Source organism: Gymnoscopelus braueri, assembly GCF_963280865.1.
Source record: "Gymnoscopelus braueri genome assembly, chromosome: 17".
NCBI lineage: Eukaryota > Metazoa > Chordata > Actinopteri > Myctophiformes > Myctophidae > Gymnoscopelus > Gymnoscopelus braueri.
Genome location: NC_137617.1, coordinates 30649057 through 30672532, shown reverse-complemented (window position 1 = coordinate 30672532; position 23476 = coordinate 30649057). Strand labels below are relative to the sequence as shown.

At 40.8% G+C, this 23476-nt stretch overlaps 1 protein-coding gene across 1 annotated transcript; it reads left to right on the top strand.

Annotated features, from left to right (window-relative positions):
* Window positions 1-2854: 2854 nt before the first annotated feature.
* LOC308104449 (inhibitor of nuclear factor kappa-B kinase subunit alpha-like) lies at window positions 2855-22127 on the top strand. The gene is made up of 22 exons (XM_080454859.1): window positions 2855-2975; window positions 3534-3650; window positions 4111-4205; window positions 7608-7725; window positions 10355-10424; window positions 10523-10611; window positions 10728-10817; window positions 10895-11019; window positions 11827-11934; window positions 12060-12195; window positions 12867-13061; window positions 13471-13573; window positions 14249-14372; window positions 15740-15891; window positions 16043-16104; window positions 17173-17282; window positions 17763-17812; window positions 17965-18070; window positions 18620-18767; window positions 19169-19305; window positions 19850-19949; window positions 20711-22127. Exons 2-22 carry the CDS (start codon window positions 3546-3548, stop codon window positions 20774-20776), a joined length of 2289 nt encoding a protein of 762 aa, XP_080310985.1. The 5' UTR covers window positions 2855-2975; window positions 3534-3545; the 3' UTR covers window positions 20777-22127.
* Window positions 22128-23476: the final 1349 nt, after the last annotated feature.

Genomic DNA, 23476 nt, shown 5'->3' with positions numbered 1-23476 from the left:
AACGGGAATGAAGAAAATGGCTATATTTAATGCTGTTTTATGCTGATGTGTTTTAGAGAATCAAACCAGCTCAAACAAAGGTTTTACATGGAGGGGTCTGATCCATTTCCAAGTTTTTAGACTGGTGCAGATAATGTCATGTTCATTTTACGCTTTACCTAGGCTATATGTGTCACTGCCTTGTTCAAACTCACCAAGGAAATGTTATTTGTGATCTTCTCTTTTTTGGGAGGCATAGAAGATGAAAATTAAAGTGTTTTGAAAGTTTGACTGTGTCTGTGTATTGGTCTCTGGAAGGTAAATCCATATGCAACACATTGGACATTGGGTCTGCCTTCGGTTTAATGATAAAACTGCTGGTTCTTTTTTGTGAATGGAAATTAAATAAGCCAAATTCTCTTTCACATTTCAATATCCAAAGCAGAGTAGGTTTATAGACCAGGACCGGATCAAAACATACAAAATATAATCTTTGCTGGGGTGCCAGGTGGATAGCAAAACATCTGTGTGTGTGTGTGTGTGTGTGTGTGTGTGTGTGTGTGTGTGTGTGTGTGTGTGTGTGTGTGTGTGTGTGTGTGTGTGTGTGTGTGTGTGTGTGTGTGTGTGTGTGTGTGTACATTTATGCTACACACATTTCAAAACCATTGGTGACCAATGATTTAGAAATTTTTGCGACAAAGAATTTTCAACTGAGCTTCACATTAAGACATTTCTTAAGTTTGTAGCCTCCTATTTGTTTGCTTTAGTTAAGATTACTCAGAGCCATGGGCTGTGCTCATGGGCGGGCTGGGACCGATCACTGTTTTAACCCAGCAACCCTATGTAAATTACGCCACTGCTGAAAAGCATAGCCCAGACATTAACGTAACTAATAATTGGGCCGCGCGACCCGGAAATGACCGTCATAATCCGTCATAATCTTTTTTTTTTTGGGGGGGGGGGTGGCCCTGGAATGTCTTGGCAGCCTGGAATGGCGCGGCCGTTCTGGAATTGTCCCAAATTTCCCAGTGGCCAGCACGTCCCTGGCTGTGCTAATGATTGAACTTCAGATATGCCTATGTTGTAAACCAGGGGTCTTCGTTTTTCTGGCCCCTTAGCTGAGAGAGATGAAGCATAGCCATAGATGGCTTCATCATAGATCAGTGTTGTGTAAAGGGTTGGGTTCCCAAACTTTTCAGGACGAGTCCCCCCAAAACACTGTGGTTTTCCCCCCAAAACCACAGTGATGTCATTGTAGTTTTTCTTGGGAATTTCCCCTGATTGTAGGTCCACCGCTATGAATACAAAACGATAACTACTCTCAACTCTGAGATTAATTAAGCCTAAGAATTACTGTGGAAAGAAAAGAGCCTTTAGTACACATGCAGATATAAGAATTATTGTGGAAAAGAGCCTTTAATTACGTAGTTCAACAATGTGCCTCCATGTTTTACATGTGCATTTCTGGGAGATTTCTTTTAAATAAAAAAGTAAATACCTTAATTGACAAACTATATTTATATCCCTGAAAGATGCAGTTGCATTTTTAAATATATTTCATATGAAACCATGGCAGGAGATCAGTATAAACATACCTGGCTGGTGTTGGATGTGGAGAGTGTTGGGGAGCTGGTGGACTGTGGAATGAAAGGTGGTTTAAATCAATTCAATTGCTTAGTTCGATTTACTGTTGCAACCCTATGATGAACCACAACAACCCTGCACAGCATCTTACCTTTGTCATTTTGGCAGGTGTGGAGCTGGCCTTTAGCAAGGTGGGAGTGGCTATTAGTCGCTTCTTGGCTGGGGTCAGTCTTGTAGTGCCGAAGCGCATCTCCTCTTCCTTTTGCTTGATCTTCTTCGGTTGCTATTAAAAAGAACACACATTATTTAAAACTGTCTCCAAATGAGATGAGACTTGAATAGAATAGCTCTTTCTCTGTCTGGAGGTTGTTCCACTGCGTTTTCATGTACTCGATAAACTGCTGTACGTTGACTAAGAATTACCTGGTGTGCTCCTGTTGCCATGCCTCAACCTGAGCCTTGAGGGTCTTCTGTAGCTGGAGATGAAACAGGACATTGTTGATGCCAAACAGGGTACATTTTTTTAACACCACCACCAATGCATCATGTACTAAAAGTACTGATTACATGTACTGTCTGATCACACCTTGCCTATTAACTACTTAAGCCCTATAAACTTCTTTTTAAGAAATAAAATGGCCAATCTACAAGCTCACAATAGGTCACATGAGCTTGTAGTTCTGCCATTTTTTAAATACAAATACATGTCATCTATAATGACATGCTCTAAATAGGGATGCCAGGGTTAAGGTGGTTAAACAAGTTTGCAGTTGATGACCATATGCACTGGCCTGTTGAACCAAGCGCATAAAAGTACATGCTTTAAAGAGCACCACAGCTGTCCAGTGTTATTATACCAGTGTGACTAATACCAACCATACAGTAAGCAGTAGCTTCCCAAACCTTCAGTTTGTTGTGGGAGATGAGAGTTTTTTTTTAATGACTTGTCATCTAGGCATAGCCGACACATGCCAAGTGCAATTAGTTCAAATAGAGAAGGCATGTAGAGTGGGATGTTCTGAGCCTGTTGATGTTTGTGAATCTGGTTTGCAGTTTCTGACTGCAGCCTAGTTGGTTGTTAAATAACTTCCAGAGCTCACGTGGTATGTTTATGTTTTCGTCAACTTTGTCATCGAGGTAGTAGTAGCAGGCAGCAGTAGTAGTAGTAGTAGTAGTAGTAGTATTAGTAGTTATGTTGGACTCATCCATGACAGAAACAGGTTCGAGCCAAAAGGTGACGTCATACTGAACACGCCCCCGCTTTGCTTCTTAAGAAACACAGCCGGGGTTTCTGGTGACGTCACTACTAGGAAAGTACACATTCTTCTTATGGCGCTGCATTGAGCTGAAAACAACAAGATAATCATCATTTCCGTGTGAAATTTATCAATGACACTTTAGTAGAACCACAGGTAGGAATCATGACGCATTCTACTCGTAGTTTAGCGTGAATATTGGTGTTGTTTGCGGCACGTCGTTCTAGAAACGCTTGTTTGTTTTCATGCTAGGAAGCTACGCCACCGTCTACGTGCTGCGATGCAACTTGCTATTGAACACCAACTACGCTAATGCTAACTGGTAGCTATAAACTCGCGATGGCCATTAGATACGTAATGTAATATTCCTAACTGTGTATTACTTACTGTTAATAATGTTACTAGACATCTATCCCGAACCTCGAAAATGACATCGCAAAACGTCAATCTAACAACGTAGTAGATTTGCTTAGATCGACTTGTCTAGCTTTTCCAGGATGTATTCTGTGTCTTGAGTTGTGATGAATTAATTTCTCCACTGATGTTGGTGTATTGTTGTTAATTGTCAGGTTACCAATATCAACTTGACATTGACATAAGCTATAATTGGACCCGCAACGACACAACGAACGCTTTATATGCACGTGCCTCTGCTGAGGTTATCTGCCAATTACATGTTTCCATGATGTCATGTGTTTTGTGTTGTATTTACAGAATTGTTTCACAATGGAGAAGCCTCCCTTCAGACAAAACCAAAACTGCGGACCCTGGGACTTCAAAGAGAGGCTGGGCATGGGCGGGTTTGCCCATGTGTACCTCTATCAACACCATGTAAGCATTGAATGACACTATTCCACAAAACCATTTACATCGCAGACTGGTAGAAATGCCACCACTATCTATATAAATGACTCGCATGTTATGTTAATAACATGACATGTATCCCTTCTTGTCACCTTTTTTTTAATGGCTGCATGATCTATATCTACGCAGATCTAAGTTGGTTACTTTTTTGTTGTGTTATTTAGATTTGTCTTTACTTGACCACAACTGCTCTCAGCATTAGCATATTTAGATAGCATGTTGTTTTAGACAGATGCTTGCTAGGTTTGTTGTTTATCTTGTATTCTTTGAAGCACTATTGCATTGTGCTTAATGTGACCACTTAGCCTGTCATTTGTTGACTAGAGTTCATGCCATCTATTCAGATTTCGCACTTGTATGCCGCTCTGGTAACAGTATCTGCAAAATGCCTATTGGAATGTTGTTGTTTTTTTTTTGTCGTTTTTAGGAGACAAATGAAAAAATAGCTGTGAAAATGTGCCGTTTGGAGTTGACACCCAGAAATAAGGACAGATGGAGTCGAGAGATCCAGATCATGAAAAAGTTTGTACTTGTTTATTGTTCCCTGTTCAAAGTCTTTGTTACAGTATCAGTGCCAGGGTGAAGGCAACTGGAGATGTTTTATGTTTTATGCGTCTGTCAGTCTATCCACGGCTAATCTTACAAACTACTGGACCAATCACAGCCAAAATGTCTTGTTCATACTGCCAGTATGACAAGGAAGTCAATCTTTTTCACTTATTTTTAAAAGTTTTGTGAATTCATAATGTCAAATTCACCATCCTTCCGATAAGTCTGGCCCAAATATGGAGTTCCACAATCATCAATATAAAGTCATTAACTCATCAGCTGCCAGAGTTATTTCAGATTTTTAGCTGTTGGCTGCCAGAGATTTTTAATTGAAAAACAAAAAGTACTCAGGAGCCGAGATACAGAATTTTTAAGTTTTAAGTTAACAAGGAAGTGGATAGGAGTCTAGATCTTCAACTAATCATATCTCCTTGGTCTTTGGGTTAAATTAAAAAAAAACGCATTTATGCGTTATTGGCAGGCAAGTGATGGATTCAATAGAACGCATATATGCGTTATTGGCAGTAAATGAGAGTTAATATGGCATCGGAGATTCTCTGGCAGAGATATGATCTCCACTGAGTGTACATCTCTACTTTGAATTCTGAAACCCAGTTTTATTATGCAGATTTGACTGTGATTGACTGAAAATCCCCAAATCTCTCTATCTGTCCGCCGTGTGTCTCTGTCTTTCTGAGTCCCTTTCATTCCTGTATTATCGGCTTGACTGTCTGTCCCTTTATGCCCATATATGGAGATCCCTGATGTCATCAATATGATTTAATGAAATCATATTGAAATCGTACTGATGTCATAGACTGGCCTCCAAGTGCTCTTACAACGTGTACAATGGTTAATGCATTACCGGAGGGGCATGCCTTCCCAACGGGCTTAGAGGAATTAAGTTTACTGTTAATGTTCTGTTTGTCAGTCAAGTGATGATAATGGGAACACTATAGTAATATTTGATTTGTATAAATAATAGGCAACATTAAGGATTCATGTCTTACTCACCATATACTCAGTGTGATGTCACTCAACTTAAAGTGGGCACAACATGAAATCTTCAGGGCCTAAGATGCTTGCAACCAAAGATTCTGCCACGTTTATGCTACGACAATAACGACATTGAAACTTTGTCTGGGATGGCACCAAGGTGGCCAATATTGTGACACTGTGTGTGGTCACCTTTAGATATAAGTGGCAGAACTTCCTCATCTAGGAATTGACCCCATCCTGCTGTGTGTACAGAGCATGCTTATTTGTACATGAGTAATCACCATGAACATCATCCAGACAGTGCATAACTCATTTGGCTTCTTCGGTTTAGTGTCCCTGAGCTCTGGAACAACATGTATAGGTAAATACCTATTATGCTGAAAGAAGGGTTTAGTTTAGTTTAGAAGGTATGTGGGGGAAAAAACTGAATAATGTAAATGTGTGGGTGACTAAGCAGACGGTAGCAATACTGTATACCAGGGGTCTTCAACAGGGGGTCCGGGACCCCTAGGGGGTCCTCAGAGTTACTACAGGGGGTCCGCCAAATCTTTGTGTGATATATTTGCCAGACCCAGGGGGTCAGGCCTACATGAGGCTTTGTCGGTCCCTTTCTTACATGTCCCTCTTTTTGATTGGCCAAGCTTAGCGTGACGTAGTTTAGAAACCATTCAGATTTCCGGCCATTCAGATTTCAACCACTAGGGGTCTGGCAGTACCAGGTCCCCTGGTTCCCTTGTTTTATTAACTTTAACCACTTTTCTGAGGAGAACTTTAGCCAAAAATAGCCAATCTACAAGCTCACTGTGAGCTTGTAGATCTGCTATTTTTTTGGCAAAGAGGTATAGGTGTAGAGGGGGGAAAAAGAGCAGACCAAGTAAACAAAAAATGTATAATCTGACTCACAAGTCTATGCAATACAGAGGGGGTCCCTGCTTCATCTCTCTCTCAGCTAGGGGGTTCTTGGCCTGAACATGTTGAAGACCCCTGCTGTATACTATACTGTATACTAATCTCAAAATGTTTTAGTGAGAAGTTTCCCGCTGAGCAACATGATATGGTAATGTTATACAGTTGTGGGAAATGGCAACCTTGACGTTTAATGTATGGTTTCAGTGTTGCACTGTGAATATTTTCACACACTGTGCTATAGTGTATTGCTAGTACACAGTTAATGTTATATATGCAGGGAATAGAGTTTGGGTTCTATAAATGTATAGGAATTTGTGTATTGGCATTGATTCAGAAATTGGCAACTTGTTCAGTTTCACAGTGCAGGACAACAGTCTCTTATAAAGTACAATATGCTATGAACAGGTATATAGCTTACACTGTCAACAAATTATAATTTTGTGCTTTTGAGGAATGTAGCGCACTGTGTGGTTGAGGCTGTAGCAGGAATTTAAAAACTTTGAACCCGTCTTCCCTGTTTTGGGCATGTCTTTATATGGGAACATTTTCAAAATGTTTTCAATTTTTCGAAAAGAGCGGAGCTCCAAGCTCACAACGCGTTGCATTGTAGATTGGCCATTTTTGCTATTCATCATTGTACAACAAAGTATACAGTGTAGGGCTTGATTGGTTAAAGCGCAGTGAAACTTTGGTAGAGGTTTGCGTTGTGTAGTTACCTTGTCATGATTGAACTAGGTCAATTGGCGAGATATCTTGCTCCAAATATTATAATCTCATTGACCTGATTCTGCCAATATATTTTGCATTACAAAACCTAGTACACCTAGTACACACAAAGAAAAATGGCAACCTCATGTTGATTTAGCTATTTGTATTAGGAAGAAGACCCAGATTGGATCTGCGGATCTTGAAATAGTAACATCAACAGGAAGTTGACATTAAAGAATGTGTTTTGTGATGTTATACAGTATTTTGGCAGAATCAGCTTTGCTTGTGTTCGTTTAAGTGACTTTGAGAGCTGTTTCACCATGCAGTGTAAGTCGATGAGGAGGCTATTTTTGGATTATCAATTTCTTGTCTATAGAGTAATGGAGCAAGATATCTCGCCAATTGGACTAGTTGCATCATGACAAGGTAACTACACAGTACAAGGGCACGGTGGCGCTGTCGGTAGTGCTGTCAGGGGAAACTCCCCCTGTAAGGTGATAAGAAGCGGCTTGCTAGCTCCTCATGCATTGAAGGAGGCATGAGCTCAGTTCTGGGCTCACCCTAGGCTGGCAGAGGGAGAGTAGCGCACAGGATTACACAGGCAATTGGCACTGGGTGAAAAAAATGGGTTACGAAAATCGTGGGATAAAAAAGGTAACTACAACCCAAACCTCTACCAAGTGTCATTGCGCTTTAATAAGCAATAGTGCATTTGTCTACAACTGTATAATAAGTGTTGTGGTGATGCTTCCCCTTCAGGTTGAATAATATCAACGTAGTGACAGCCAGAGATGTGCCAGAGGAGATGAAGCACATAGCCTTAAATGATCTTCCACTGCTGGCTATGGAGTACTGTTCCAAGGGAGACCTCAGAAAGGTATTGTTTCTCAATCTGTGGACCAGGAACTGATCTTTTTTTCTTTTTTTTTTACTTTCTTTTTATTCTTTATTCTTTTTTAGAACAGGTATGTCATGTTGGGCATCACATTACATTAAATGAGTACATTCAGGTATATTTAACACTCTTATGTTGTGGGCTATTCAGTCCAGAGGAGAGGGATCCTAAGCTGAAGTAACTTCAGTCCTTTTGTTGAGAGATCTCAGTTTGTTTGTTTTTGATGGTAAAGTCCATGGTAATTTGCCAGTAGATATTCCAATGTTTCACTCCTGATTCTTGGAGCAGGTTTCCAAATATTGCAGAAAAATAAAATATATATTTAACAAAGAAAACATAAGTACATGCATAGAGAAATAAAAAAACAAGAAATAAAAAAAGAATATTACATAAAAATATAATTCAAGCAATGTACCTCCACACATAGCACAGATTCACATACTCGTACATACATACAGATATATATTCAAACCCCTACATCTTTAAAGATCTTTCACATAATATCCATTCTCATATATAATGTCCATTTTAACCAGTATTTATAAAATGTATCCATACAGAGTCTTACAGCATATGTGAGTTTATCCATTTCGTATATGTTCTGTACAATGGCTATCCACTCCCCCTTCGTTGGTGGGTTTTTGTCCAGCCATTTCCTGGTTATAGCCTTCTTGCTGGCTACCAATAGTATTTTGAGTATCTGCGGTGCTAAATTTGGTTGGTATGTTACTCGGACCAGGAACTGATCTAAAGAACAAATTTGCGTTTAAGTTACTACTTTCACAATCAATGCAAAATACTGGTCCCTGTTGACAACCACATACCACACGTTGGGAGTAGCATTTGTGTTCCATTTGTCATTGGTCTCGTTGTGGTCATAAAGACTTCAAAAACCCTTAGTTTTCACACTACCCTGTGTGTAGTGTGCTGTTACATTGTAACATTGGAATTCTGAAAAGTGAGTACTGTACCTAGGTTAATTGTGAACCCAGGGTGAAATAAAACTAGTGTGAAGTGTGATATACACTAAACCAGGGCTGTTATAACTCGGGGTTAAAGTCGGCTCAAGTTTGAGAAGCCTTTAAAGATCTAACTTGCATGTGCAGGACAAATGTACATAAAGTATGTAATACTCAGTGGTGAGCTGTGGATTTTTTAACTAAGGGGGCTATATTTTATGACGTCACGTGCGCGCGCACGCGCGCGCGCAGGCATGTGCACATAGCAACATGCCTGCATATCCAACATAGCAACATTATTTTCCTTTTTTTATATAAAAGCCCTTTACATATATTCACCCACACATAAGTACTTAAAATAATCAATCAACTTGTCTTTACTTGAATAACTTTTTTTTAAAGACTTACATTGCTTTTAAAACAGTGTTTTTTAAAACAAGTAAAAAATACAAAAAATACCCTTTTGCCACTCACCAAAACAAAGACGGTTTTATGGAGTTGAAAGCCTACTTTACTAAATGGGAACACTGTGAGTCCCCACCTCACGTCTAAAATACACTTTTTGGCCAGAAAATAAAATATTTCACCGGAATTAAAACCTGTTTTTCGTTACTCCACAGTGCCCTCTACAGATCTGGTCAATGGAATTTTCCTATTAGACCAGATTCTTCCTTCCGGTGAAATATTTTCTTTTCTGGACAAAAAGTGTATTTTAGACGTGAGGTGGGGGCTCACAGTGTTCCCACTTAGTAGAATAGGCTTTCAACTCCATTAAACCGTCTTTGTTTTGGTGAGTACCAAAAGTGTATTTTTTATTTTTACTACAGACGAGAGGCTGCGCTACCGCGGTGCGAGGGGAAGAATCGAAAGTACCATAACGTTAAGGAGAACTCCTTCTAACGCTATGGACCAGAGCTAGACAGGGATAAGTTTGTGAGTGTCTGGCAGGCTACTAGCTCTTGTCCTCTGCTAAGCGATTAACCCTTTCACACTCCATGGCTTAATGTTATGCAAAGCAGCCAGGTTGAGGCCATTGTTAAAGGTGTTAAAGACGGCTCGCCCCCATAGAGGTATAATATAGCTCGCCCCTGACGGTGCGTTGTTGTGTTAATGATTGACGGCTCGCGGGCGGCTGACGGTGAGTGCTCGCGCGTGCATGTGGAGCTCGTGCATGTGGAGCTCGTGCGAGCCCCCAGCCTGGGAACTAAGGGGTCGACGACCCCCCGTAGCACCCCCTTCAGCTCAACCCTGGTAATACTGTATATGATATGAGCATAACTAGCCTGGCATGGCCAGACTAATATCTCTGCCTAAATACTAGTCTGGGTTCTGTGTGGAACGTGCATTTCCAAGGGGCGGATTAAAAAAAAAAGCCCCTGGTGATAAACCCGCCCCATATTTGCATACAAAATCCAATCACAACCGAGCAGGGCCAGACTAATCTGCTTTTTATTTTTTTTGCACTGGCAGATTCGTCTGGTTTCCAGGCTAGAGCATAACGGGCTCTGTGAAATTAGAAATGTCCACATAGTATGTCGGAGACAATTATTTTTCAACAATGCAATGGGGCCTATTTCAGTTTGACTTCAGGTCTTCAGATGTATCATGGCATATTCTACTCTTGAAATGCATTATGTCTGTTTTTCCCACAGGTGCTTAGCAAACCAGAAAACTGTTGTGGACTGAAAGAGAGTGAAGTGCTCTCACTTCTTAACGATGTCGGTATGTACATCACTTACTACGATGATCGCTTAATACAATGTTCCTCTGTGTCTTTCGTGTGTGTCATTAAAAGCAAACAAATGGATTTTGTGTTCTAGGATCCGGCATCCAGTATTTGCACGAAAACAAGATCATCCACCGAGATCTTAAACCTGAAAACATAGTGCTACAAGAAGTCAATGGAAAGGTTAAAGCAGCATTTGCTTGTTTTGTTTGCATACCTATTCTGGGTTGTTTGTGTGTGTGGGTTAAGTGCTGTCCTGACTGTAAAACCATACTGTGTTTTTCTGTTTCTTTGATCAGCTTGTTCACAAAATCATTGACCTGGGTTACGCTAAAGACTTGGACCAAGGCAGTCTGTGTACCTCCTTTGTCGGCACACTTCAATACTTGGTAAGCACATTCACAATTGTGTTATAAAAAAATTGATCATTGAACATCGACAATTTAATGCACCGTTTCTTTGCCAGGCACCAGAGCTGTTTGAGAATAAGCCATATACAGTTACTGTGGACTACTGGAGTTTTGGCACTATGATATTTGAATGCAGCTGTGGTTTTCGGCCCTTCCTCCACAACCTGCAGCCAGTCCAGTGGTACGTGGAGATGAGTAGAATACAGTTTCATTTTAACACATTGACCGCCAGAGGTTAATCTCATAATGTACTCACCAGTGCCAACGTTTTATTGTTGTTTTTTGTTTTTTTCACGTCGCCATAGATCTTGTTAAAATCCTTAAGATTGAGCTGTGCACGGTCTGTTTACATCGGCGACATCTCCCTGCGTGTACCAGTCCAAACCACGTGTCAAACGGAGCCGCCATGTTTGAGTTCTGACCTTTTATGTTAACATGGGAAATGCGAGGATGAAAAACTACATAGGTTTACAGGGGTTTTTGTGTACGACTTAGAATGGAGGCAGACGGGGGAACAAAAAACGGGATCGCACTTCCGGTTGACTTCGGGTGGTGTTACACTGAAAATGGTCCCCCTAGAAAATTGAAAAAAAAAAACGAAAAAAAGGAAAAAGCACCACAGCCCGTAGGCTACGGGATCGGCGCTTAACCGTTGGATTTAACGGCCCGTAGAACTACGGGCCCGGCGGTCAATGTGTTAAACGTATTTACTTGAGGAAATCTTTATTTCAGCAGACATTAGTGAGATAGCATATTTGATAATATCGTTAACTGAGAAATTACTCGCTGGCATTTTTGATGATGTTCGTGGAAATCAAACCGTAATAGCTGGCATTAAGTACCTCTTACAGTGCAATAACAGACCAAATTTAAAATACGTTCTCAAAACAGAAACCTTTGAAGCATCATCAAAGCTTTAAAACAAATATATTTGAATTAATCAACATACAATTCAGTCCATTAACCCCCTTTTTCTTTGTGTACACAGGGCCAGCAAAGTGCGTCATAAAGGTCCAAAAGACATAATGGCAGTGGAGGAACTGAATGGAGATGTCAAATTCTACACACATCTGCCCTACCCCAACAACCTTAGCAGGTTAGAATCACATCACAACTACCAGTTCCATGTCTTATTATAGGTGGTTTGTGCAGTCACCAACTCTCTGACAAAACGTACATTTGTATTCCAATATATATCTAATATATATATCCAATCTATAGGACAATGTTGGATCCAATGGCAGCTCTACTGCAGCTGATGCTGAAATGGGATCCTGTCCAGAGAGGAGGCAAATACAACCCTGACAACAAGAAACCACAGTGCTTTGAAGTGATGGAGCAGATATTAAGTATGAAGGTCAGTCCCCCCTGAGCTCCCAGATATCCTTTTTTCTTAAGAGCTTGATTATGCAATGCTACATAACTGTATACTGTGTGTGTGTGTGTGTGTGTGTGTGTGTACGCTACTTTCAGAATAGTGGACTTTTGGGCAAACGCACTACGGTAAAAGCATGTTAACGCATTCACTGCCAGGGTTTTCTAAAACAGGCTGTAGCTTCTGCCAGCATTTTGAAGCATTCTGACTAATCTTTCAGGAACCACAGAATATTTATCTCCAGTATGATCGATCCCCTGATGGTTGCTAATCACGGAGGGTTTCACTGTGCTTCCGTGAAAAGAAAAAATAAATGTCATTGTGACCTCCCGTTCGCTTGTTATACGCTGTTGAAAATGTTTCACCAAAAATACATAGTAAAACACAGGAGCCGAGATACAGAATATTTCCCAAATACTTTAACCAGGAAGTGAATGGAGCAGTAAATCTTTGGATCACGTTATCTCCTGGTTCTGTGTGAAAAACTGAAAAAATAAATGACTGAGATCACCGTCAATGGCAGTGAATGTGTTAATAGTCGGCAAACGATGTTTACTGCCTGACAAGGGTAAATGTAATAGTAATTAAAACATTATGTTATCAGATAATGTGTCGTCATTCCATTTGAAAAGTGTTCCGTCTTCCGCCACCAGATCGTGCACATCCTGAACATGACCACGGCCCAAGTCCACTCTTTCCAGTTGGCCCCAGAGGAAAGCCTCCACAGCCTGCAGAGGCGCATTGAGGCCGAAACCAATATAGAGGTGGTCAACCAGGAGCTGCTGCAGGAGACAGGGGTGTCACTGGACCCCAGGAAGGCTGCTGCGCAGTGTGTCCTTGACGGGGTGGTAAGAAATTGCCCCTGGCTTAGCATGTTTAATAGTATGCCGTTGATTGTGCATAATAGCTTGTTGCGCTGGCGAGATCCATGTGCATTTAATTAACCCTGTTGTTTCCATCATTGCTGTTAAAGGAATTTAGCAAAGATTAATCAAGAGTGTTACTGAGAGATATGTTAAGATGGCACGATTAAATAAGAAAAGCTCAAGACATTGACTTCTGAACTTTCCTCCTAAACTCTTAAAGAAATGTAGTGTTGTGAAGAACCCCTGGTCAACAAGCCAATTTACACAATATTTATCTTGTTATTATCTTGCCGTTTCTTTAAGCCTTTCACTATATCACAATAGAAACAGTGTAACTGTGTAGAGGTTAGCAGAGCATTCACTTTGTTTTATTTGTTTTTAACTTGTACAGAGAGGTTGGGACAGCTACATCGTATACCTTTTTGACAAAAGCCTCACCCAGTACTCTGGCCCTTTTAGTGCAAGACAGCTGCCTGATAAAGTCAACACTATTGGTGAGTATTGAGTTGAAGAAGAATCAGACTTTAAAGACATAACTCATGCTTTTTGGCTCCGCCAGCCGCCAGGCCAAAGGAGTGGCTGAGACTATGTTTTGTCCCCCGTGTGTCCGTCCGTCCGTCTGTGAACAGCTAATCTCCGCCACCGTTGGCCTGATCGACGTGAGACTATGCACACAGTCTCACACAGTTCTGCTCTGTGGAGCAGAACCTCTGCCCCACATTTTTCACTTCACCCTTTTATAGCGCCACCAGGAGGCCGATTGACACCTAAAGTTAGCAGGAGTAGCTTGTTTTGAACAAAATGCCTCAAATCATGACCGCAGTATCCAACTGCTGTGAAAGTTTACATGCACACTACTACTTGCTTGATGAAGACATGCCACCATATATTTTTTTAATTAGCCTAATGCTGGTGCTGTAACAGGTTGATTCATGTTTTGTTCATGACTCCTCCCGGTCAGTTGAATTCACATAATCATGTGTCTTCTGCAGACCGGTCTGGCCCAAGCACTGGGTGGGCATTTTGCAGAAACCAAAATGTGGAAGAGCCAATCAGCGTCTGTCTGACCTGGCGGAGACCTGTGCTCCGAGGAGCACTTTTTCTAGTTAAGACATAAATCTTAATACACTGTGGCTTAATAACAATCTGGGGCTTTTCCAACATTACAGTGCAAGAGGCCAAGACCCAGCTGCCCCTGGTTGCACTAAAGAAGGTGTGGGGTGAAGCAGTAAGCTACATATGTGGTCTGAAGGAGGACTACAGCAGACTTTTCCAGGGCCAGAGGGCTGCCATGTAAGTTTACAAGATCTACATCAAAATGTAGGCCTCTCTACAGATAAAAGTATCTCTTGGTGTTTGTTTTAAACTTTTAATCTAACTAGGGTACTAAATGGGCAGAGTTTACTGCATCAGTACCGTTCACTTATGTACTGCATGCTTTAAAAAATGCATAATATATAATATCAGTATTTGAAGATACAGTATGGATCACTTCTCAAGCCCACACACCCAATGCAGTTACTCAACGCAGGTCACTGAGTTTACATTAAAATTAGGATTAATTTCCTCTTATCCTAAAGACACTTACACCTGACCCGATTCTAGATTATCCCACTAAATGATCAATTTAATTTATACAGCTTAGAAACTTGGTGAGCTGACATTTATAAAGAAATAAATGGCACATTCAGTTCTACTTTTATATAGACCAGCTGGATACTGAAACTGCCAAATAATGTCAGTGAAAAGAGAATGAACTCTTGGACTTCTCTCCCATATTACGTCATTTCAACACATACTGCAATGAAATACATAAAGCAAACCCAGAGTCAAGATTTATTTGACTTGTAAATGTTCACAGTGCAATTTAAATGTCAGCGGCACAAAGGTTCGTTCAGAAGCAGAGGATAAGGGTAAAGAAACTCTGCACCATTCTCATGTTGACGATAAATGATCTTGGTGCAGTGGAGATGAAGTCGTGATAAATCATATTTAACAATTTGTCATTTATTTCTTATTTCATGATGGTGATGAGTGATTTTTGTGGGGTTTGTTTTGTTTCATTTCGGTTTCAGTTATTCTTGGGAAAATCACTGCATTCATGACGATACAGTGGGCCAAGGTGCTAGAAAACTGAAAGATTATATAGTATAAGGCAGGGGTCTTCATAGTTTTTCAGGCCAAGGACCCTTTAGCTGAGAGAGAGAGAGAGAGAGAGAGAGAAAGAGACCCCCTACTACATATTGTATAAAATTGCGTTGCAGATAAAACCTGTTCATAGATTTCATAAATAGCCTCATAGTGTTTGACGGCACTATCATCAGTGTAAACTTGCTCTGTACTTGGTCTGCTCATTTTTGAGTATGCTTGACTAGGGAAGGCATCAGTAGCCGAGTCACGGACGGGTCTACTGCTTGTTTTCAATATAATATATAAATAATTATGTCTACCAATATCAGCTGTTATTTTTTGTATTTACTGTAAATTAACCCAAATGTTGGTTACTTACTCAGTTTTACTATACCGAGCTTAAAGAAGCCATATGCATAATTTACACCCCGTCGTATGATGGTGTCGCTCGCCAAAAATGACAGATCTGCAAGATCACAACGGGTCACGTTTACTTATTGTCTGTCCGCTTCTTGCCCGTGTTTCTCCAGGCTGAGTCTGCTGCGCTACAACACCAACTTGACCAGATATAAGAACAGCATGTTTGGCTTCTCCCAGCAGCTGAAGGCCAAGCTGGACTTCTTCAAGAGTAGCATCCAGTACGACCTGGAGAAATACAGTGACCAGATGCACTATGGCATATGTGAGGAAATAACAGATATTTTGTCTTTAAATGTGTTTTTCTTTATTCCTCTCAGCACTTATGGTTACTGAAAAGAACATTGCAGATTATATATTATTTGATAATGAGGTTTGGGATAGATTGTATTCTGATTTGTATGGATTGTCTACAGCCTCTGAGAAGATGTTGAAAGCGTGGCAGGAGAATGAAGAACGAGCTGCGGCCTTTGCACAGGTACTGTATCATTTACAAGTAACAAGCTCTTTGTCAAATGAAACGTGTGCCCATCGGCGAAATCATTTAGCTAGAAACATTATTGCCTCGAAAATAATGTTTCTGTATGTTAATATGTAATTAACAATGTTTTTTTGTAATAACGTTCATGGTTTTGTATCACCATGTGAGCTAAATGTGCTTGTTAGCCAGCCAACAAGATGGTACAGTGACACTTTGGGTGTGTTCGTTCGCCAAACAACACAACCAATTATATTTTGTCATAACTTCCTTGACTTCAGCTATGATGCTTAGACAAACCATCTCTTCAGCTAGTGTAAGGAGGGTGCTCTGAGCACTGCCGGAGAATTTGATTAGAAAACATTTGAGTAAACTGATAACCTCTGCACAAACTATCTGCCACTGTCTGGAGAGATGATGGTGATGAATTATTATTTCCTCTATCTTTGTCTTCGACAGGCCAGGAGGCAAAGACTATATTTTTGCTCCTGTTAGTCTGTTTTTGATTTATTTAATACTTTGTTAACAAGATTAATAGTACATGTAGTAAAGTCAAAAGCTATGCTAAAAGGATAACACAAAAATCCCCAGGGGCTTTTTTTCATTGTGTTCCATGTCTGTCTGTTTGTTTGTCTTTCAGTGAGCAGCTAATCTCAGTGAATCTGTACAAGCTAGGGCGTGCCTGAGAATGTGCTTTCTGCAAACTTTGCACACACACTCAGTAGGCCAAGGAAGAACCTCCACCCCATTTTTTTTCAAATCTGCCTCATGATGGCGCTATAACAGGGCTGCTGTACGTTTTGGCCTATAACTCTTAAACCATAGGTCTTACAGTAAAAAAAAATATCCTTGGATCATGACGCAACTTCACATATAGGCACTGCTCATTTCTATTTGATCTAGCTTTGTCTTACATTTCAATATAATTTCAGGGTTCAGTGTTGTTGACACTCTTTTATCTCATGAAAGTTGTAATGTTTTTTAAAAACATTCTTTATCTTGATTTGAATACCATTAGACTGGAACATTGGGGTGAAATCTGTGTGTGATACCTTGTGTCGTCTGCAGGTGGCAGAGGTGAGCCATTTGGATGAGGAGATCATGGCTCTGCACTCAGAGATCGTTGAACTCCAGAGGAGCCCATATGCTCGACGCCAAGGAGACAAGATGGAGCTGCTGTGAGTATCAAGTAGCGACACCATATAAACCATGTACACCAGACCATACTTCTATATCTGTTGTTTATCTATGCATTCTGGAGAAACCACTTAAACCATATATCCTTAGTTGACCGGGGTCCACCGTGGCTCTATACTTGGCCCGCACATTTTTTCCCTGTACATAAAATCTCTTTGCCGATCTTCAAGCTCACAACACATCGCAGTGCAATGCGTTGTGCGCTGGTAGATCTGCTTCTTGCCGAATGTTTGCCCCAGAATAGGGATGATAGGGTTCATGTGGTTACATTCTGTTATGTGGTCACGTCACAAAAGCTGTTTTTTATAATAACCTTGTTTTTGTTTTAGGAGGGGGTGTGGTAATGTCTGCTTTTCTATTCACTCTAACAAGAAAATGTGCAACTATAAATACATTTATTTCAGTTTTACTGTGAACATTTTTGATTTAACATGTTGGTTAATGACATGATGTCATTGCAGAGAAGAGAAGGCCATTGAGCTGTACAAGCAGCTGAAGATGAAATGCAAAAGTAAGTATTGTTTTGGAAAAATGTTACTTAACATTTCTGAGCAGATTAAACTTTTCACCTAGGCTACTAGGCTTGAGAATCAAATTGACTCCATATTGCTCATAAGCAGTGCAGGCGTTCATTCGTGTTGTGCGCTGTACTTGCCCCCACAGTGCCCGAGCCAGACACGAGCAGCGACAGCTCTGAAATGGTGAAGGCCATAATACAGACGGTCCAGAACCAGGACAAGGTCCTTAAAGACCTCTACACACACCTCAGGTAGGACTAACCTTTTACAAGTCGTTGGACGTCCTTCTAAAAGTAGGATATTATCTAAAGGCAACAAGTTTTGAAATGAATACATATTTTTTTTTTTTTTAACCCATTTACACCGATTTATTTATGCCGATTTATGCCGATTTCTAAAAACGCCTTCTAAATCTTTACCTGAGTTTTGTAAAAATTACAAAAAATGCATGTTGCTATATACTGTACATGGCAACAGTAACCCCAAAAGGGGTTCCCGCCCCAAATGAGTTAATTGAGTAACATTTGCCCAAAATAGGGATACAGGGGATAGTTCATGTGGTTAAGCAATATGACGCCCAAGCTAAATTTCTTTTCCCAAATACTCCACAAAGTATTCCATGCCAACAGACCTTTGGGCAGCGCAAAGCTAACTAATTTTCATCCCCCCCTGACTCGACTGTATCATCAAACCATACTGACTTGACTGTATCATCAAAACCATAAATGCTAACCACTGGGTTTCCCCTGCCTCCTCGGCTGAGCTCTACTTCTCTCCTGTCTTTTTAACCCCCCTGACAGTAAGATCCTGCTCAGCAAACAGAAGATCATCGACCTGTTCCCTCGCATCGAGAAGACGTTGGAGAGCATCAAGGATGCTGATAACACGGTGATGCAAATGCAGATCAAGAGACAGAGAGAGTTCTGGCACTTGCTCAAGATAGCCTGCGTAAGTTGTCCCCAGCTTTGTTTATGCAGGCTAAATTAGATTTTCTTTTCAGCATTTCTCGTTTTAAGTGAAGATGGTAGAAAGTAGGGATGGAGGGTGCGACATGTTATGAAATGTTATGAAATGCACTAAAATGACATCAGGGTCTGTGTTCTTGTAACAGTGAGCCTCAAAGAATTAGTCTGAATGCAGTGCATTTTAATTTATCTTAAGAGGCTGCCATTATTGGCAACTGTCCATGTGGTCGCTGCCCATCTTGCCTCCCTTGTGTGGGGCAGGGTTTCCTCCCTAGCTGGCACTTGTCTAAATAAGCAGGAAATACACAAGGAGGCTGTCCAATGCATGAAGAGAGGATGTGTTTATAATTTGCGTGTGTAAAACAATGTAATCTCTGTACCCAGGCCCAGAACTCATCGCGGAACTCGATCGCAGCCAGTCCAGAGACTTCCAACCCGTTGCAGGTTTCCCAGTGGTCCCAGTCTGCCCAGCCTGTCAGCTCCCCACACCCCCTTACTTCCCTGCCTGGACCCAACGACAGGTACATCATTTGAGTATTTTGCTGGCTTGTTGTTTGATATATTTTTATTTCAGTGGCCCAAGAGAGCAGAAATCACACACAGTGAGGTGCAGGACAACGCAGTATAGAGCACACTGAAACACTGCCGCATTCATTTCCGTCATGGTGGTGTTGTGTTGCTGCATCCAAAATAACGTTAGCAATGTGATATTTATGATCGTAATAACCTTTTAACAAGGGGACTTGCTACCCCCTCAAGCCAGGTTGTAGTTTATGTCCCCTTTTGTCTGCTAGTTCATTGTACTACATTGATTAGCTGTATCTTTTCTCATAAACATTATATTAAGCACATGAACTGTAGCGACCCATTCTGGGCATGTCAGAATGGGTACACTTTTGGCAAAAATAGCTACAGGACCATGTATAGACACACACCTGGGGGTCGCCGGTCAGCTAAGTGTAAAAGAAATGAGTGTTTATTTCATGTGTCATATCGGTATATGTCTAATGTATGAGTGTAACTCCTTTTGAGGTGGTCCAGCTGAGTGTTTTTCCTTCCTTCCAGTGACGCAGCCCCACGCCTGCTACAGGAGAACCAGAAGTACCTCAGTCAGTTGACCAGCCTGATGCAGGAAGCTGCTGATGAGCAAGCCAAAAGCATAGTGGTGAGATGATTAATCACCTCTGATGTGACTTGTCCTCATTATTATTATTTTTTTCTTTTTGTATTCTTGTTAAAACGGCAAAATCCGGGTCTTATTTTAATGAATAAAACGTTATTTTAACCAATCTGTATGGTAGAGTATGTTGATACAATATACAGTAAATGTACAGGGGTTGGAGTTGGTCTCCCTACTCTTCCATTGAGACATTTAGACCCTGGTGTTGACAAGTAGCACTGGCTGACGCCCATAAGCACTTGATATATCTCCCCTGGCCAAGCAGGGATTTAATCTTGGAAGAGCGGTAGAATTTTTGGTCTCGCACATGAGACACAGGTTTTTGTTCTGGGTAGAACAAAACTTACGGATTGCAGATTTAATTTTAAGGTTAGGCCACCATTCCAAAGTTCAAATAATAAATTGTGTATATTGAACAGAGTACTATGTTCTCTGTAAGCTAATATAATGGGTGGCTTTAGTGCAACTTTGTGTGCTTTCAAGGTGTGTCTAATCACACTAGGTCAAAAGGAAGACTTGAGTCAACTTTTATATCTTGTGTACAATTTTTGCCACGCAGACTAGTAAAACAATGGATGTGGCTTGATCATGATGTTTCAAAACGCTGTCTTGTCAGCAAAATGCCACATGCTAAATGTGTCCCAACAGCCATATCAGATAGAAGTGAGGGTATGTTTTTAAACAAGTGACTTTAAGTGGGAACCATTTATAGCACAGTTTTCCTCATTTTTGTAATTTCTTTTTAGGACCAAGACTGGAGCTGGACGAAATACGAAACTCTATCTAACAAATTGAAAAAGCGAAACGCCTAAGACCAGTTATTAAAAGCACCATCCAGCTCATCCCTGCCTGCGCTAACACTAAAGGACTGAACGCTGTTAATGAAACAGACGTCGGATGTCGATGTTGTACATTTATACCTGAACTATTCACTTCAACGGATTTCCTGAGCCTCTAAAAACAAAACAAAACGCAAGGCAGATGAATACATGCGCTCCATGGTGTCCACCCCACTCCCTTTGTCCGTCACTTGGTGGAAAGTTTGATTGATGATTATTATCGTTTTTATACGCGGAAAAGGGTAATCCGTGTGTACATTCCCTTCACAACAAGTGTCACACATCTCACCACATGGATGCATTTCCTTAGCATGATTCATGTTCTTGATAATTTTGCAAAGCCAAGCGGACTGTAGCATCGGATTAAAAAAAAAGCTGAATTCAGGGTTAAGATGTGTATTTGACAGAGTGTGGATGTTGCACCCTGGCCAACGGGTACAACTTGCAATGTAAACGCAGCAAAAACAAAGGAAGTGTTTTGGGGTGGGATGGGGGGTGTTTAATTAAGCAAATGGCACTTTGATACTCCCATGTATCCTTTGAAATAGGATGTTCCAAATGAAACCCTGTTAGAAATCCATATCAGGCTGTTTCCCAATCATGAACAAGACAGACACTGTTAACTTATCGCTCACTATCAAGTTGATATATTTTACTATACGCCCGTGGATTCTAAGGGTATAAATTATATGTCTTTCTTTTTTTAATGCAAAGTGTTAAATATCCTAGGCAGAGGCCTTTGTCGTGATTTACACGACAAAAGTGGCTGGCCATTATCTGTTTATATAATGTCTATACTGTACATCTGTGTTTGTAAATGTCGAGCAGACAGGGCGGGTCGTGTCAGTGACCTTGTTAATGTGCACATTTCTTCTCCACTGGATGGCTTTTATGAATGGACGTTTGCCAAGGCTCCGCCCCCCGCGGAACTTCTCGCCTCAATGATGATCTTTGTTCTTTGATTTACAATGACAGTCTTTGAGATGAGATACTCTGGGCAAAGCCACGATGGCAAATCATTGAATGTACTACGCTTACACTCTCAAAAGTGTAAACCAGGCCGCCGTGTGTAACAAACAGAAGTGGTTACTTTGTGCCAAGAGAGAAATCTGCCTTTCCGAGGTATATTTATGAAGGTCAAGTGCAATGGAGAGATTATTTTTTTGTATTTAAGTGTCATGCTAACATGTCCGTTTTCTTTCCATTTTGAGTGTTTCATCTGATGGTTTGAGCCTGTCTATAAATGTTTACTTTTTAGTAATTGCATTGTAGAGAGATCAGATGTTTGCCTGGTATTACAATAAAAAACGACTTTGGCATGATTCCCATGCGTGCTTGGTTTAGCCCTTGGTTTAAAAGCTCACACTGTATGTGAATGTGCCACCCACCAGATGAATTGTAGCACACAAAGTTCACTTTATATATTCTGTCTGTCTGGCTAGTGAGGCAAAGCTGTGATTACAATACGTGTCATACTAGCACCAGTCACCATTGTACTACACTGTGCGAGTATCTCAAATGGAAGAGTTTGGTTTACAGTGTGGCTTGTAGTTCGTCTTCACTAGTGAAAGGAAAAGCTGGAAACGATCAACATAATATGGGTCAGCTGCGTTCCTAATGTTAAATCCAGAGCAATGCAGTTGCTCACTAGTCGGTGATTAATTATGAGTCACTGATGTAAGCGGCATTACAGTATGTTTGTCTGTGAAACCCCTTCCTTCCCATGACAAGTTTTATTTTCTTGTTTCTGTTGAAGGCAGCTGGACTTGTGAATTTTTGTCCTTACTTGCAGCATTACAGCAGCCGGTGTCAGGAAATGTTTTAAGTTGGGAGTGTTTGAGTGCCTGAAACATTGTGCCAGCAATGTCACTTTGAAACGTCAGTTCAGTCAGTCTGGGTTTTGTTTGAGGGATTCAGAAGTGTGTGTTTGTGAACCATTGGGAAGTTCTAATCGGAGGTATCGTGGTGGAGCAGTGAACTGAAGTAGACTCCATGTACAGTCACAAATGACTGACTTTCAACTGAAAACGTTTGTTTGCAAAGGTTGTGCAAATAAGTATGACATAGGCTTATTATTCTTCAAGCAACTTTGCCATGATAAACCAAAAAGAGGAAGGAAAGTACTATAAGTTGTTTATGAACTGAATGTGCGGAACATACTGTATTATAATCATATCACTCCTTTGGCGATCAGGACAAATTCAGCACTAGTTGGCATTGGTTGTAGCAAATTACGGGGCATGCATTAGTGCCCAAAAGAAGTTAAATATAAACCAGTAGTAAGAGACTACAGTCTACTCTAGATCTCTTTCTTCTTTTTTTTACAAGACCATATGTGTTAATGGGAAGTCTACTAGTTTCACTGTGAATTATAGTGAAACATGTGGAGCTAAAGAAGGTACTTGGTTTGTGTATTTAAAAATCTATTTTGATCACTGACATTGTTCACCCCCCCCCCTCCCTTTTGAAATGTATCACCACAGTTGTGAGTTGAGTGAAGTCCAAAGAGTGGAACAAGCAGAAACAAAGCTGTCTTGTAGAACAATCCATGTGATTAAAACCATGCTTGTTTTAATAGCTGTGTGGTTTGTGAATCAGACTGAATCAGCCAGCTCTTTCCCAGTGAGATCCCAGCCCCCTGCTTGGGGCCTGCATTCCACAAGGCTTGAACTC

Coding starts and splice junctions, on each gene's coding strand:
- LOC308104449 (XM_080454859.1), top strand. CDS start 3,546: ATGGAGAAGCCTCCCTTCAGACAAAACCAAAACTGCGGACCCTGGGAC. Junction 14,373..15,739: donor CAGGGCCAGAGGGCTGCCAT/GTAAGTTTACAA, acceptor GTGTTTCTCCAG/GCTGAGTCTGCTGCGCTACA. Junction 19,950..20,710: donor AGCAAGCCAAAAGCATAGTG/GTGAGATGATTA, acceptor ATTTCTTTTTAG/GACCAAGACTGGAGCTGGAC.